General features: G+C 38.4%; 3 protein-coding genes and 1 non-coding gene across 7 annotated transcripts; 2 read left to right on the forward strand and 2 right to left on the reverse strand.

Moving 5' to 3' along the window:
- The first annotated feature begins 473 nt into the window (after positions 1-473).
- On the forward strand, positions 474-7,785 carry LOC104218901 (uncharacterized). 4 transcript variants are annotated; one of them, XR_011400437.1, is made up of 10 exons: positions 474-673; positions 2,221-2,333; positions 2,425-2,553; positions 3,393-3,508; positions 4,205-4,286; positions 5,064-5,123; positions 5,214-5,321; positions 5,582-5,780; positions 6,040-6,134; positions 6,284-6,687. XR_011400437.1 is itself a non-coding variant. In XM_070148531.1 (9 exons), the coding sequence occupies exons 2-9, from the start codon at positions 2,232-2,234 to the stop codon at positions 6,490-6,492; spliced, it is 852 nt and encodes a 283-aa protein (XP_070004632.1). In that variant the 5' UTR covers positions 475-673; positions 2,221-2,231; the 3' UTR covers positions 6,493-6,687. The 4 variants fall into 4 exon arrangements, 1 of the variants encoding a protein (XP_070004632.1); XR_011400436.1 differs by lacking the exon at positions 6,040-6,134 and adding an exon at positions 7,582-7,785 and having other exon boundaries at positions 475-673; positions 5,582-5,627; positions 6,284-6,545; XR_011400435.1 differs by lacking the exon at positions 6,040-6,134 and adding an exon at positions 6,899-7,267 and having other exon boundaries at positions 475-673; positions 5,582-5,627; positions 6,284-6,545.
- An 89-nt stretch (positions 7,786-7,874) lies between these two features.
- LOC104246017 (ribosome biogenesis regulatory protein homolog) lies at positions 7,875-9,511 on the reverse strand. Its single transcript, XM_009801738.2, has 3 exons — positions 8,894-9,511; positions 8,447-8,630; positions 7,875-8,357 (listed from the first exon to the last, which is right to left on the reverse strand). The coding sequence occupies exons 1-3, from the start codon at positions 9,034-9,036 to the stop codon at positions 8,139-8,141; spliced, it is 546 nt and encodes a 181-aa protein (XP_009800040.1). The 5' UTR covers positions 9,037-9,511; the 3' UTR covers positions 7,875-8,138.
- A 1,370-nt stretch (positions 9,512-10,881) lies between these two features.
- On the reverse strand, positions 10,882-10,988 carry LOC138872245 (small nucleolar RNA R71). Its single transcript, XR_011400713.1, has one exon. It is a non-coding gene; the product is annotated as a small nucleolar RNA R71 (small nucleolar RNA).
- A 611-nt stretch (positions 10,989-11,599) lies between these two features.
- LOC138870220 (uncharacterized) lies at positions 11,600-13,001 on the forward strand. The gene is made up of 3 exons (XM_070148013.1): positions 11,600-11,651; positions 11,782-12,026; positions 12,198-13,001. The coding sequence occupies exons 1-3, from the start codon at positions 11,600-11,602 to the stop codon at positions 12,999-13,001; spliced, it is 1,101 nt and encodes a 366-aa protein (XP_070004114.1).
- Positions 13,002-17,239: the final 4,238 nt, after the last annotated feature.

Raw genomic sequence — 17,239 nt, forward strand, 5'->3', positions numbered from 1 at the left:
TTAATTAAGGATCTAAATAAAATTTTAGTGGTTATACGCGCTCAATGTTTTAGTTAAACACGCGCATGCTATCTGGAAAAAATGGTGTGTCTTAAACTCACTTTTGAAAGGTTGAATGTGTAAGATGATTTTTGCCGTGAGAGAGTGTGTAAGGAGTATTTGGTCCATAGTTTAGATGGTAACATATGTATTTTGCCTTTGTTTAATAATATTATAAGCTTATTATACAAATTGATGGTACAATCAGACTTCTTTATAACGTCATCTTATGTAATAACACTTTTCTATAAAAGTCAAAATTTTTCGGAACCAAATCTCATATTATATTATACCATATATTTTTTATAATAGTAATTTACTATAATATTTAAATATGATATTATAGAATGACACAATTTTTCAAAACATTACTATACAATACGATATAATACTATTTATTGAAAGAAACATATGTAACAATCATCAAAATTTTACAAAATAAATTCTGGAGAAGCTCACTAACAAATTGCCCAATTTGTCAAATATAGCAATAGACAAACGCCGATTCCTTGCCTGAATTGGCAATTGGCGCTCCTTTGCCCTACATTTTCTCCAGTCCCTTTTGAAAAGCTGCGATCAGTGTTCTTTGTAGTTCGGAGCGACCACCATTGGCCGAGCTTCAGTTGCTCAGAAGGTACAGGAATTTAATTTTTTCCTCGTAATTCAAAAATTAGTAGATATGGGGAACTAAAATTACTATATTGCTTTACCATTTCTGTTGCTCCTCTTCATTGGTTACCCTTATAAGCTGCTTTGCTTCCAATTTTTGGGCTTATTCTTATGATTGATGCTTCCTGGAAATATCAATTTTCTATATCTCTGTTAATAAATGTGGAAGGTATTTTCTTTTTTTTGTTAGCGCTACCTTATTTATTGGTTTCTCTATAAATTGAAGGTCTCTCTTTCCCCCTTTGTTGAATAGAGGTGTTTATGGTGTTACCCATTTGTTTCTGGACGTGAATTTAATGTTCTTTTTTCTGAGAAAATAATTTACATGGGGTATATTCATAAATCAGATTTAAGGGGTTTGTTTTGAAGTTCTATATAACTAGTTTTTTAGTTTTTGAAAGATTTGTAAAACTGAGTTTGGAAATTTTCTTGTAAAACAGAACGCTTTCTATAGAAATTCACGCAAGCTCAGTTTTTGGGAACTCCAAAAGAAATGGCTTAAGAATTTTACTATGTTGTAAGCTTTTGACGAGTCACAAGTGTGGGTTAATATATGGAATTTTGGTTTTCTTGTGGTTATTCATTTGTTAAAACATGAAGAGCTGACTGGTAGTTTAATATAATCCCCTTCGCCGAAAAAATGTATGAAATATATGGGTAAACCAATGTTTTATGTTTATATAGAACTTATTGAATACCTTTCACATAAATAAAATCTTTAGTGTAGTGTTTTTTGAATCCCCTTGTTAGAATTTATGGCTTCACTGCTGCCCATTGCTAAAGATGAATAACCAAGGAGCATTTGACGCATCATTTGTATGTGTTAGGATATGAAATGCTTTGTGAAATTACATTGTAATTTGTCTTCTTTTCGCGTGTTTGAATATCAATGAAGCCTAGCATTTTCTCCCTCATAACTACTCATTCCCCCAAATAATGAAAAAAAGATCTCCTGACCTTTAATGTATGTCCATTTTTTTTTCATTATATATTTTTTTCTATAATATTCATGTTAGAGAACTATGTTGGCATGCAGGGGAGGATTTAGGGGGGCGCAAGGGTGTTCACCCGAACACCCTTCGCCGAAAAATTACACTGTATATATAAGGCAAAATCTGTTTTTTATTTCTATATATTAAGTTTTGAACACCGTTAACACAATCCAAAAGTGTAGTTTAGTGGTCAAGGGGGTTCAAAATCTACATAAGGTCATGAGTTCAATTCTCACTAGCTACAAAAATTTTTTTTGAACCCCCCTCGTGGAGATCCTGCCTCCGCCACTGTTGGCATGCCTCACTTGATGGAGATACAGTTTATTAAACCTATAAATTCTCCCTCATATTTACTGTTGAAGTGCATTTACATTTTATAGACAAACTTTTATCTGTTGTACTCATGTTAGACTAATATTATATCTTTTCGATGTTTCACTAGATGGTGATTCTTATTTTTTGTTTTAGTGCTTTCTTCGATGAGTTGACACTGAGAAGATCCTTATGGTTCTTAATGCAGGCAGTAAGATAATGTTTAGATCATTTCTTCTAAAGGCTGTCTATAAACAGATTAGTTATCATCCAGCTGTCACTAAACAGCTTTGTCGTCATCCTTTTCAGTTCCATCCAGAGGTAAAATTTTCAAATCCTGTCAATCCAATTCTGGGACAGTAGTGATTGGTATTCTAGTTTCACTTAGTGCTAACTTTTGCTTCTCCGATAGAGAGGAATGCACAGCAGAAATAAGAAGGCGATGGAGTACATTGCTAGGGGGTGGAATGCTCTGCAGGAAGTTGATAGAGTAATTGATTATTGTGAGCTTAATGACAAACGTCTCATTCCTTCACTTAGGGTACGTTTAGTAGCAGATAGCTTGATACAATTGCTCTTCTTTTGTTTATGGTTTTTTGAAGGAAATTAATGTGCTTGTGTCTGTGATTTTACTTCTTCAGTGCTTACTACTATCTCCATTTATCTTAGGTTGTGCTGTTTTACACCCAGAGACATTGTTGTTAAGTTTTCATATTATGTCCTTAGAATAGTGTGCTATCCTTGCTGTAAGTCTATTTAGAAGGTTGCAACATGAACGAAGTGGCTCAATGGTCATTATGTTTTCTTCGGTTTCTTGAATAAGTAATGGAAGTTGGTTGCTAGTAATGATTGTAAAAGAGTTAATTCAGTTAAGTAGATTTACTGATCTTTCTGGGGTAAATTTAGCTCCCAACATGGCTACAGTCAACTTAACCCTCTGATCTCTCTTTTGTAAAGCACCCGACTTGTGATTCTTGCTGTCTTTTGAGTTTGGAGATGAAGGCACAGCATGGCAATTAGTCTTTTTTTCTAAAGAAGGAATTGAGGTTATTCCAAAGAAATGGAAGACGCATGCACTTTTGGCCTGGTAGCTAAATTACAATAACGGTCCTGTTTATAATCGACTTTCCTTATGAAAATATCATCATTGTATATTTTGTTTGCTTCTTTACTTCTCACGTGGTTACGTCTCTCTTATATCAAATCAACATTTACTAAGAAGTACCTTCCATTTGTTAAATTTATTTCGTTTTTTGTATGTTAGATATTTGTTGTACTAATACTTAAGCATGTATTTCTTGGTAGAGTTTATCCATTAATATTCTTTTTCTTGGATTTTTGACTTATCAAATATTTTCTCATTGGGTGGTTATGTGTTAGACAGCAAAGGAGAATTTTGAGTTGGCTCTGGAAGCAGACAACTCAAATACCCATGCAAGATATTGGCTTTCAAAACTGCATCTCAAGTACCATGTCCCCGGGGCGTGCAAAGCTGTGTAAGTTTTGTCTCTTTGGTGTGAAGATTGGACATCTGCAAAGTGCAGACACTTATCATCGTTCATGTGCTATATTGTTGCATGCTTTTAAGCAGGACCAAATAGATCTTCATGCTCCACTTAAAAGGTTTCTAGCTTTTCCAAATTTATATTATTGAACTTAAGCCATCATGTGTATGATTGAGGTTTTTAAAAATTTCCTAACTGATTTGACCATTTTCTAGTTATTAATTACTCTCTCATTCCCCTTTTATGTGCCATCCTTTCCTTTTTAGCCTGTCCCAAAATATTGGCACTTTTCTACATTTAGAAACATATTAAACTTTTTAACTTCTCGTTTTACCTTTAATGAGATAACTTATAATCACGCATATGTCTATGGCTTGTTTTGGACCACAAGTTTTAAAAGTCTTTCTTTCTTTCTTAAACTCTGTGCCAATCAAACACCATCCCGTTTTATGGGACAGAGGGAGTAATTGATTTTTCAGCTTATTTAATCGCTGCTTACATGATATTTATGTCTATATAACTTCTTAATTTCGTTATGAGATGAGGGAGTTGTTAATTATTTGATTGAGCAATATCTTCAGTACTTTTTCATGGACTAATTAAATTGACTTGAGCAATACTTTCAGCACTTTTCATGAATTACTGTCAAAACTAACAGCTAATATTTCTTCCTATTTTTAATGACAGAGGGGCTGCTTTATTAGTGGAAGCTGCAGAGATGGGTGATCCAGATGCTCAATTTGAATTAGGTTGCCGTCTAAGAGTTGAGGTGTGGTTTTCTTTTTTAGAACATATTAATTTTGTCAAGAAGAATGGCTACACCACCTATGAGCTCGAATGGTGTTAAAGATTCTCTATTGGTTTAGAGACGAATAATCTGAACGTCTATGCAGCTAGTTTTAATTTAAACCTCAAAATTTGGCTAACATGACTTTGATATCTGAACAAGGTTAGCTTGTTGGATCTCCCTTTCCGTGGTATGACTTGTGAACTACTCTAGTGTGAACTACAAAGGAACATTTTTGATAAAATGGGCGTTAACGTTGACACCTTCTCGATGTGCTTTTACAATGTTTATCTTATCCACTTTGGTTGGGCAATATAATCATATATCTGAAGCCTTTTCACATACTCTATTGCAGTAGTGGGAAATTATTGTGCGACTCCCCTTTGCGCTATTAGTGTTTGGTTGTCAGACAAGTCTGTGTTAAACACTCTGTCAGCTAGGTCTTTCTTTCCTTCTGTTGATAGGTTAATAAGTTCGGTGTTTTAAGAATATCTGTTTTTGCTCCATAATGTCCATCAGAAGATTATTGGTTTAGTAGTGCATAATCGACTACTAATCTACTTACTCCTTCGGGGTGGGGGTAAGGTCTGCGTACACACTACCCTCCCCAGACCCCAGTAGTGGGATTTTACTGGGTTGTTGTTGTTGTTGTAGTGCATAATCGACTACCTTATTGAGTTTCCCCTTGAATTGTTCTCTTGTTCTGTCTTAGAAACATTCTGTAAAAGTTTTGACTGTCTTTATGTATGATCTTCACAGAACGAGTATGTGCAATCAGATCAGCAAGCATTTTACTACTTGGAGAAGGCTGTTGACCAGGTGTGTGTTTTATTAGCAAAGCTGAGGTTATTCTTCCTATTAAGTGCCCTAAATTTCTCACGAAAAATTCTCTTCTTTTTTTTTTTTCAGTTGCATCCAGGTGCACTTTACCTCTTAGGTGCTGTGTATCTTACTGGGGATTGCGTGAAAAGGGATGTTGGCTCTGCATTGTGGTGTTTCCATAGAGCATCTGAGAAGGTACCGAGCATTTTACTGCTTGTTGAATGCTACAACTAATCAGTACATATAGTCTAACTATGTAATGACAAATTATATGCTGTTCTGAACGACGATGTTCGTATTAAACTTAAAAGAGAAAGTACATTTGGGAAGCATATTCGTGTTGACAAACTGTGGTTGGCGTAATTTAGCTCTATCTTGTAGAAACTTGCTTTACTAGCGAGTAAGTGAAGAGCCTCTACAATTATCCCCACCTAATTTTCTTTGCTTGAATCTAGGGTCATGCTGGAGCAGCTATAGCTTATGGATCCCTTCTACTGCAAGGTACACTGTCCCCAATTGTTATCTTTTTTCGAGAAAGGTAACAATTTGTACATATCATCAGTACAAATGCAATACCGGAAGCTATATATACAATTCAAAGACAACAAAAGATGCGTTCGTGCTCTTCTTACAAGGATTTTATAACATCTAACAGTGAGACTGTCCCCTCTTGTTATCAACTTAGCTGTGTGTCGCTTCATCTTATTTTTGTCTCTTTTTATTGTTTACTTAATGGGTTGTAGTTCCTGCTAATTCAAGTGATGCAATACACGTGATTGGAATATGTTATGAGCTCTTTTTAAAGGTTCAGTTTGACATACCATTTTACAAAGCAAAAATTTAAAAGTTCAAAGAAAAAGACCATGATATCATAATTAGAGTAGTATGCTAATAGGGAATATGACTTGCTCAGAATGGAAGAAAGAATAACTGAAAAGAAAAATAAAAAGGTGGGAGCTGCTGATCAGTGATCACCACAAAACATTTGTCGAGCCAGTGGAGGAAAAGGTATCATGAACTTATCATATTGCACAGAAAATTCTGATTAATCTTTTGAGTTTAGAGATACAAGATGATATACTGCCGGTTGGGTGTATATTGGACTTTTTGCTCTCAGCAAATTAAGATTCTCTGTTTCATGTGGGGCATTATTTCAGGTGTGGAACTTCCAGAATCAATAACAAAATTTTTACTGAAGCGGGGGTCCTCAAGCAGAATATCGAGGAGGAATGGAGTTGATCCTGAGCTTAATCCGATTGAGCTGGCCAGAGAACAATTTGAAATTGCTGCAAAAGCAGGATCTGACCTTGGATTTAGATGGTTAAAAAGACTTGAGGAGGAAGAGAAACGTCTGCTGTCGTCCTAGTTCACGAATATCAGAGACTATAAAAGAGTTGATTCATTAATGTACCTACAAGGGTACGTACTAGGCACTAAACTGTTGAACATTGTTAATTTATGTAAATCTTGTTTTGAACACCATTCCTTTTCTTGAGGATTGTTATATACGATAACATATATGTGTGTGTTCATATATTATATGTGGTACACATTTTAAAGTCCTCCTTTGTTAGATTCACAAAACATAGTCAATCTCGTGTCTAGATAAAGGATGGTTGCAGTAGGTTGACATATTCAAAGGATTCATGGCCATGCTTTGCATATAGACAGTTATTTTTAATAATTAAACTGGGAATTATATATACCTGGAATAAGTTTGAAAGTGTATATCTGAAGTAAGGCATTTCTTATTAAGTTATTCTTCTTTTTAGATTGAGATTGTGTGGGGGAATAGTGACAAAATGGATGAGCTGATGGCGCAGCAGCCGAGAGGACCTTAGAAATGATGAGCAGAGTTGAGAGCAAGCGTTTCGATTCAATAAATGAAGATCTCTACTGAGCTTAATTGCCCTGAGGTTTTTTGTTAGGAGTACACTCTTATCTGCTAGCAAAGTTTTGTTGCTCGACATTTTTGGCTCTTTAGGTCAATGTATATGGTGTGCTGGAAAGTGATTAAGATAGATTGTGTCTGTAAAATTTGTTCAGGTTTCTACTTCTGTTTATCTTGTAATATAATTCAAAGTTGGTTGTTGGTTACATACTGATAATTTATAGGCTTCTACTTTTGTTGAAACTTTAAATTCTGTTGTCTTGAAGCAACTGTCTATTTGAGCTTCTCCTATGCTCGGATAAAGGGGGAAGGTTGTGGTAAGACAAAGTAATGAACCGATATAAATTTAATAACTTCTCTATGCATTTAGCATACAAACTCAAATTTAATTTGTATTGTCATATACTTGAGATAGCCTTGGTAGTTATCCTTTCATTAAATTTTTCTGGCATTGCACTATATCATCCATCTATTTCGTATTTCGTATTCCGTATCTCTATTGTTATTTTATTATGAGTTTATTGATAGTACTAATATATCGTCTCTTGTTACTTTCTTGAGCAGAGGGTTTCCTGGAAACAGTCTCTCTGCCCCTCGGGGTAGGGGTAAGGTCTGCGTACATATTACCCTCCTCAAACCCCACTTGTGAGATTATACTGGGCCGTTGTTGTTGTTGTTGTTGCAGGTAATTTTTCTCATTAAAGTGTATTGTCTCCTTTTTCAAGAATCTCTTCACAGTATCATTGGAACAGAAATTAGACAATTGATATTTTTTTCCCTCTATCAACACAATAATCAGATTTTTGCTCCTCCAAATGGCAACTGCCACAATAGACAAGTTCCTGTATCGCATCATATGATGTCAAACCAGAAAGAAATACTCCCTCTACTGCACTTTTCCACATCACTTACTATATGCGATATGAGACAAAATTTAGGAATTTGTTGTTGAATCCCAAAAAAAAAAGGAAAAATAATTTGGGTGTGGCAGGAAGCTTATACACTTTCTTGCTGGTGAAAAAGAAGAATAAGCAATTGAACCGATTAAGCTTACACTACTTGTCTACTTGTTACTACCTATCAAAACTTTAAACTGACACTGCAATGAGGAAATTTCAAAGTCACTTGGATTTTCCTTTAATTGAAGCAGGCCCTTTTGATGATGTTTTCTTGTAAGGTGACTTCTTCACTTTCAACTTGCTTGGAGTTGATGACGATTTCCCTCCTTGGTTCCTTCGGTTCTTGTCCTTTTTCACATTGTACATGTTTACAGCCTGTGGTATAGGTGACTTCTGTTTCTCTAAGGAGCCCATTCCTGATCCTTCTGCAACTGGTAGGAACTGGTTATACACAAGAGTAGAGTTGACTTAGACAATACAATCAGGTTAGTCCTAAGCAAATTTATGCATGCACTTTCCATAATACAAACCTTACGGTACTTCTTATCATGTTTTGGGGGTTTTTCCCCAGGCAACTTCTTGTCAAATTTTCCGCCACTAGCTGTTGCATTTGCTGCCATTCCAGCGACATTGCCGAGTTCATCCTTGCTAATTTTCCTCGGTGCAGCTTGTGTTCCTGTTATAGGCAGTGCTGTGGCAGCAAGCTGAACGTGACTGCAAATAGAAACACATCTTCGTTTATCAACAACATGACTTTAAGAGAATAAGGTAGATGCAAGGTTCAAGACAATTGAAACAGAGGTTGACAATTTTCTTGAATGAAATCTGCTAAGCAATAAGATACTCAATAGCTAGTCATCAAAACAAAGGATTTGAGACATGGAACAACAAACCTAATTAATCTTCATAGATGGCAGGAATTAATAAAGAATTAAAGTTTTGGCAGAAAAACAATGAGAAATTTAGATGGACAAGACCTTGGCAAGGCACCAGCTTTTGCAGCTTCCTTTAAGTTACTTAATCGATTTTTCTGTTGCTTTTCTACTCTCTTCTTCTTTTCTTCTTGTCTCTTAGCAAAAGGATCTTGACCAGGCTCTGAAAAAAAACAGGGAGAGAACATTTTCAGAGCAATGTCAAAATGCTAATGCAGATACGGTCCCTTCATTCACTAAATTAAGTTGCTTTCCTCTATAGTGATCATGGTACGGATGATTGACGTAAGAGAGTACAATCAAACTTTGGCTGGACCGCGGTAGGCTAAGGGATCGAGGCAGAATGGTTGTCTTTCACCGCGGTCGCGCCGCGTTCTGCCGCGGCCGTGGTGAACTGTGTAGCTGCCAGAACTTTTGGTACCAAAGTGTAAATTGGGAAAAACTTATTCCAACCCCTTATAAACTCAAGAAGCTCGCCCAAGAAAGTTTTAAGCTTGTTTTTAGACTACTTTGGAGGAAGAACAAGTGTGAGAAGAGCAACCAAACATTAGAGTTTTTCTATCTTCTCTTTATTATTGCAATTACACATTATGAACAATTTAGTAGTTTTATCTTACTTTGTTATGAGTAGCTAATTCCTCAATCTAGGGTTTTGATAGAACCTATTGAAGGATGAACCTCTTGTTATGTTAATATAGTTTGCCCAAGTTACTCTCTATTTGTTCAACTACGTTCTTGTTGTAGTTAATTGATAGAATCTTCAATTAGTGCATAACTCGGGAGAGAATGCATATTTAGGTAATTATTGAACAACATCACTCCCAAAGTATATGAGGGATCAATAACTGAGGGTTTAAAGGTGGGATTAGGGATAACCAAGCCTTGGGTGCAATCTAAAGTAAGCTGTAATAAACAAAGCCAGCTAGTGTAACTCGGGAGAGTGCGTCTAGTAAATTGTCGTGATTACTTGGGATAGATTTACGGTAATAAGAGTGTTCATGATTGATAGAGACGAATAGGCGAATTTATGTGAAACATAACCGGAAGGGATTCCATCAATAGGGAAAATTATAACCTTAGATCTTTCTCTTAATTGTTTACAACTTAATCATAGTCTGTCTTTATTTGCTTAATTATAGTCAGTCTTAGTTAGTAGAAATATCCTCAATTGTTATTCAAAACGTTTGGGAAGTTGATTACGTAGAATTTCGTAAGTCTAACGAGAGTAATTGATAGGTTAATTCCTTGTGGGTTCGACTCTAGGCGAAATACTCAGATTATATTTGCAACGTCCGCGTGTCCTTTTTATAAGGCATAGTTGTGCATGATTAAATTTTGGCGTCGTTGCCGGGAACTTAACGGTGTTATCAGTTACAATTGAAAGAAATACAAAATTCTTAGTATAGTCAATTTTCTCTATACCCAATCTATACATTGAAATTTTAACATTTGTTGACTTGGTTGTACAGGTGCATGCGTAGAAACTCATCGAGAACTGGTGAAGTATTTGAAGCATTATCAGATCCCAAGAAAGTTTTCAAGGCCTTGAATCGGGCCAACCGGAAAAACAAACAACTGAACAATTCGAACCAGACATGGGGGATCACATAGTAGACCCAGCTGCACCGGTAGTGCCAGTAGCGCCAGTGGCACCTCTTGTGCCAGAGGCGGCTCTATATGATTAGGCACAACTCACAACAGAGAACCTGGCCACAACGATTTTAGTCCCGCAGATACTTGCTGAATTGTTTCAAATCACGAACAACATGCTGCACTTGTTGCAAAACAAGAGACTATTTTTGGGGTCACAAATTGAAGATCCTCAACAACATTTAAAGAATTTCCTATCAATCTGCAAAACCTAAAGGTAGACCAACGTAACTCAGGAAGCAATCAAGATGTTATTGTTTCCATTCTTAGTGACAGGAGCTGCCCAAACCTAGCTAAACTCACTCCCTATTAATTCCATAACAACTTGGGAGGAGTTAGTCAAGCAATTTGTGAACAAGTTGCACCCACCCAACAAGACTGCTCAACAAATTGATGAAATTTTGAGTTTCAAACAGAGACCAATGGAGACACTGCATGAAACATGGGAACGATTCAAGGGGATGCTAGTTATATGTCCTCACCACGGTATTCCAGATCTGATGTTGGGGCAGCGGTTTTACATGGGATTGTCAGATGGCGTGAAGGGTAATGTTGATGCTTCAGCTGGTGGAGCATTTCTGAGCAAAACATGGAGAGAAGGCCAGAGTCTGCTTGACAAGATGGCACAGAATTCGAGGTGGACAACCAGGAATGCACCTATCACTCCAGTAGTTCACTTAGTGCCCTTAGATCCATCCAACACTTTTGCTAAAAACATGGCCACGTTAATGACACAGATGAGTATACTCACCAAAAAGGTGGAAGAGTCAGGGCAGAAGCAGCAGGTACATATTGTAGATACTACCAATGGGGGCTTATGCACATCTTGCATTAGTCAGCCAATTGGTACCCAGTGGAATGCAGAAAGTGATCATCACCACTACCTTGAGGACATGAATTATGTGTCTAATTATGGAGGCCAGAGACAGGGTGGTCAAAATTGGGGCTAACAAAATCAGTAGTACAGGCCAGTCCAACCATAGCTCAACAATGGAAACATGGGAGGTATGAGACCTCACAACAATATGGCGCCTTATCAAAGGTCACAAGGATATAATAGTCAAAATCAGCAGTAGGGGTATCATCCTCCTCAGCAGTAACATGGTGGACGGCAGGAAGATGGATTTGCTAGATCGAGGCAATGATGCAGCAGGTTATTGGGTCAAACGCAAAAATCAGTAAAAGAGTAGATGCATATGATTCAGCTATTAAGAATATTAAAGTGCAGATAGGCTAGATTTTGATGTCTTTGAATAATCGTCCTCATGGGACATTGCCTGCAGACACTCAAATAAATCCAAAAGATCAAGGCCCGAAGCAGCTGATGGCAGTGAGTCTACGTAATGGTAGAGATTTAGATTTTGAGCAAGAGAGGGCTCGAGAAAGAAGACAAGCTGAGACACTTGTACTAGTGCCCATTGAACTAGATGAGTTAACGAAACTGACTGAGGTGATAGTACAGCCTGCCCACGAAGAACATAACACACAGATTGAGGCTGAGAGAGAAGCTGAGACACCCCAGGAACCGGTAGTTGAGGTGGTAGCTGACAAAGAAAATACCCAAATCATTAGGAAAAAGAGACCCCCCGCACCATTCCCATAAAGGCTGGCCAAGTACCAAAAAGAGGAACAATACAAGAAATTCTTGGAGATGCTGAAACAAATCCAGGTAAATATTCCATTGATTGATGCTTTGAAGGAGATGCCTGGTTATGCAAAAATGATGAAGGACTTGATGTCCCCAAAATTCGATTTCCAAGACTTGGCCACGGTGACTCTTACTCAGACCTACAATGCGGTGGTGACTAGACCAATTGCTGAAAAGCTGTCTGACCAGGGATTCACAATTCCCTGCACTATTGGTAGCTTTGCTTTCACCAAAGCACTTTGTGATTTGGGGGCTAGCATAAATCTTATGCCCTTGGCGATCTATAAGAAGTTGGGGATTGGAAGAGCTAGACCCACTTCGATGTTGTTGCAGCTGGCTGATAGGACCGTGAAAAGACCTTTAGGTATCTTGGATGATGTGTTGATTCAGGTAGGGAAATTTGTGTTCCTTGTAGATTTTGTGATTCTAGATTGCAAGGTGGATGAAGAGATTCTCATAATTTTGGGAAGGCCATTCTTGGCCTCTGGGAGAGATTTCATTGATTGTGAGACTGGGGAGCTCAAGATGAGGTTGAACGATGAAGAGATAACATTCAGTGTGCAGAAATCTATGAGGCGCCCAAGTGAATTCACCAATTGTTCTCTTATTGATGTCGTGGATGTAATCGTAGAAGCTGATGATGAGATGCTGACTATTGAGGACCCTCTTGCTGCATGTCTGGTAAATTTAGATGAGGTGAATGGGGAAGAATTGGAAGAATGGGTGTTGGCTTTAGAGGGCAGAGGGTTCTGGGATAGAACTCTTGAATTTAAGCCCCTGCACTTAGAAAACAAAGAAACTCCAAGAACCACCAAAGCTGGAATTGAAGCCACTGCCCGCCCATCTCAGTTATGAGTTCCTCGGACCTAACTCCACATTATATGTTATTATCACATCTAGTTTGTTAGATGTGCAGGCACAATAAATTTTGCAGGTACTCAAGAAGTGTAAGACTGCCATTGGGTGGACCATGACAGACATTAAGGGGATCAACCCAGCCTATTATATGCATAAAATTCTGCTGGAAGAGGGACACAAACCTTCCAGGGAACACCAAAAAAGGCTGAACCCCAACATGAAGGAAGTGGTGAAGAAAGAAGTGATAAAGTGGTTGGATGCGGGAATCATTTTCCTAATCTCTGACAGCAGCTGGGTTAGCCCGATGCAATGTATGCCTAAGAAGGGGGGCATGACGGTGGTCAAAAATGATAACAATGAGTTGATCTCTACAAGAACCGTCATGGGTTGGAGAATTTGCATGGACTACAGAAAGTTAAATCTGGCCACCCAGAAAGACCACTTCCCACTTCCCTTCATTGATCAGATGCTAGACAGATTGGCAGGGAGGTCTCATTTCTGTTTTCTGGATGGGTACTCAGGGTACAATCAAATCTCCATTGCACCAGATGACAGAGAGAAGACCTCCTTCACTTGCCCATATGGCATTTATGCTTTTCGCATGATGCCCTTTGGCCTATGCAATGCACCCGCCACATTCCAAAGGTGCATGATGGTCATATTCACTGACATAGTAGAAGACATAATGGAGGTATTCATGGATGATTTATTAGTGGTGGGAAACTCTTTTGATGAGTGCCTTATAAACCTAACTCGTGTGCTGAAACGATGTATTGAGACTAACCTGGTTCTTAATTGGGAGAAGTGCCATTTCATGGTACAAGAGGGCATAGTCTTGGGACACCGGGTATCAAGTAAAGTAATAGAAGTGGATTGTACTAAAGTTGATGTGATAGCAAAGCTGTCACCTCCAACTTCAATTAAGGCAATCAGGAGCTTCCTCGGGCATGCCGGTTTCTACCGGAGATTCATTAGAGACTTCTCAAAAATTTCCAACCCTCTCTATAAGTTGTTAGAAAAAGATCACCCTTTCTTGTTTTCTGATGATTGCAGGGTAGAATTTCGAGGAGTTGAAAAAGAGGCTAGTCACAGCACCCATCATTGTTGCCCCCGACTGGGAGCAACCATTCGAACTCATGTGTGACGCCAGTGACTACGCAGTGGGGGTAGTGCTAGGACAGCGGAAAGACAAGCTAATGCATCCAATCTACTATGCCAGTAGAACGCTGAGTGGAGCCCAACTGAATTACACTGTGACTAAGAAGGAGATGTTGGCTGTGGTGTTTACTTTCGACAAGTTCAGATCATACCTGATTGGCTCTAAGGTAATTGTATACACTGATCATGCAACTCTCAGGTACTTGATTGAGAAGAAGGAGTCTAAACCGCGCCTGATTTGTTGGGTGCTGTTACTGCAAGAGTTTGACCTCGAAATTATGACCGTAAGGGCACAGAAAACCAAGTCGCTGACCATCTATCACGACTTGAGGGAGCTGAAAACTCAGTTGAGGTTGAGGATATTCTGGAAACCTTTCCAGAAGAGCAACTGCTCGCTACAAGTCTTGAGGAAGTACCATGGTATGCAGACTTTGCAAACTACCTGGCAAGCGGTATAGTTCCTTATGACCTTTCATCTGTGCAAAAGAAAACATTTTATCGTGACTGCCGTATGTATTATTGGGATGAACCTTATCTGTTTCGAATATGTGTTGACAATATGATCCATAGGTGTGTCCCCGAGATAGAACAATCTTCTGTTTTGCAGGCATGTCATACATCGGCATATGGAGGGCATTTTGGAGGAGTGAGGACAGCCACAAAAGTGCTAGAGGCCGGTTTCTTTTGGCCAACAGTATTCAAGGATGCACATCAATGGGTGAAGGGCTATAATGAATGTCAGCGAACCGGGAACATTAGAGATGCCATGAACCCAATTCAAGAGGTTGAAGTGTTTGATGTCTGGGGGATCGACTTCATGAGACCCTTCATCAGCTCTTTTGGAAATAAGTACATACTTGTTGCTGTTGATTACATGTCCAAATGGGTAGAAGCTGCAGCATTGCCCACTAACGATGCAAGAGTGGTGGTGGGGGGTTTTTGAAGAAGAACATATTCACCCGTTTTGGGACCCCGAGAGCTATTATCAGTTACGGAGGCACCCACTTCTGTAATCGAGCCTTCGAGAAGTTGCTAGCGAAGTATGATGTGCGTCACAAGGTAGCAACACCTTATCACCCTCAGACCAGTGGACAGGTGGAAGTGTCTAATAGAGAGATAAAGAGTGTATTAACAAAGACTGTAAATGCCAAAAGAACAGATTGGGCGAAAAAGCTAGATGATGCACTCTGGGCCTATAAAATTGCTTTTAAAACACCAATTGGTATGTCACCATATAAGTTGGTGTTCGGAAAGGCCTGCCACTTGACCGTGGAACTTGAACATAAAGCTTGGTGGGCACTGAAACAGCTGAACCTAGACATTGAGGTTGCGGGCACAACGAGAATCACTGAATTGCATGAGCTTGACGAGTTCTGATATCTGGCTTTTGAGAGCACAAGGTTGTACAAGGAAAGAATGAAGAGGTTGCATGACCAGAACATTGTTGAGCGACCTTTCAACCCCGGGGACAAGGTATTGCTCTATAACTCAAGATTAAGGCTATTTCCGGGTAAACTCAAGTCACGATGGTCTGGCCCATTTCGAGTGGTCGAAGTATTCCCTTCAAGGGCTGTGGAGATTGCCTCAGGGAAAGACTCTCACACATTTAGAGTCAATGGGCAGAGATTGAAGCTATATGTAGGCATGAATGAACCAAAAGAAGTGACAGATGTGAGCACATGATTTTGCCCTATATGAATTATTCCCATAAATTCAAAAGAAAATAACTTCTTCTCATTATTTGGAATTTTTGAGGATTTTGTGACATTTTTTGATAATTGTTTGCATTTGTCTGTGCATTTTTATTTTTGTTTAATTAATGAAAAATACAAAAAATATGTTGCATTTTCATTTAGGATTTAATTTTACATTTTAGGATTAATTGACAAATTAGTTGTTTTATAAAAATGGAAAAATCACAAAAATAGCTCATTTTGCATTTTTAACTCTTTAATTGTGAATTCTATAGCTTTTCTTTGAATTTAGGATTTAATTAATTATTGTAAATACTAGAGTGATTGATTAATCTAATTGGGTAGATTAATTTTTTTCAAAATTTAATTTAGATTTTATTTTTAATTTGAAAAAAAAGGATTTGAAATTGGAAAAGAAAAAGAAAGGAAATAAGAGAAAAATCGGATTTTTGGGCTTTTTCCATCGAATTATTCCAGGACCAAACGATTATACACCCATTACCCGTTCAAATTGCCCCACACCCGGCCCATATTCGGTTCCATCCCGGTCCGTTCCCCCAACTAAGTCAAACGACACCGTTTCGTCCTTTTGATCTGGACCGTTGATCTCAGTTGATCAAACGGTCCGTAACTGACCCTATCTCAACATATAAGTGTCGGAACCCCCCATTCCCCCCTCAGAACCCTTATCCCGTCTCTTTCACCTCTCTCTCAGGGACTGGAAACCCTAGCGCCGCCCACATATCCTCTCCGCCTTAGCCCGGCGGTGCCAATTCCATGCACCACCAAAATAACACCCCTGAACCCTCGTCTCACCCTCATTCTAGAAATCCACTCTGTTTCCCTTGAATATTAGTGAAGCTCATCAAATCTGGATTTGAAGGGACAACCCAAAAGTCCAAAGGTCAGAATCGGCGAGGGTTAGAAGATTTTAGGCCTAAATCGATGTTATTCGTGTGTTCTTGATATTAAGAACATACGATTAACTTCGGATCGGGCCGGAATCGATGAGTTGAAGGTTGTTCCTTAGGCCCTTTTGTCTGGGTCCTCTTGGGTATGTCTCTTTTCTTCTCCTCCTTCTCTACTCCTTCGTTTCTTCTATTATTTGTTGTCCCGTTAGGTCTTTTGTGTTCGTTTATGGGTTGTTTATTATGCATGTTATTTTAAAATATTAGGTCACTTAGCTTGATTAATTAGGTTAGTTTTATCTGGAAATCTCTTTAATTTTAGCCCAGTACTTGATTTCTGTTTTTGAAGTTGTTCGGACGCGTCTCTGTTATGAGCATTTGTTTCAATCAATTCGACTTGGGTCTGGGTTTGGGTTTATGCCTCTGATCTTTTGATTTACTGGTTTGGGCCGAACCTGAATTAATCCAATTGGGT

Source organism: Nicotiana sylvestris, chromosome 6, assembly GCF_000393655.2.
Source record: "Nicotiana sylvestris chromosome 6, ASM39365v2, whole genome shotgun sequence".
Lineage (NCBI taxonomy): Eukaryota > Viridiplantae > Streptophyta > Magnoliopsida > Solanales > Solanaceae > Nicotiana > Nicotiana sylvestris.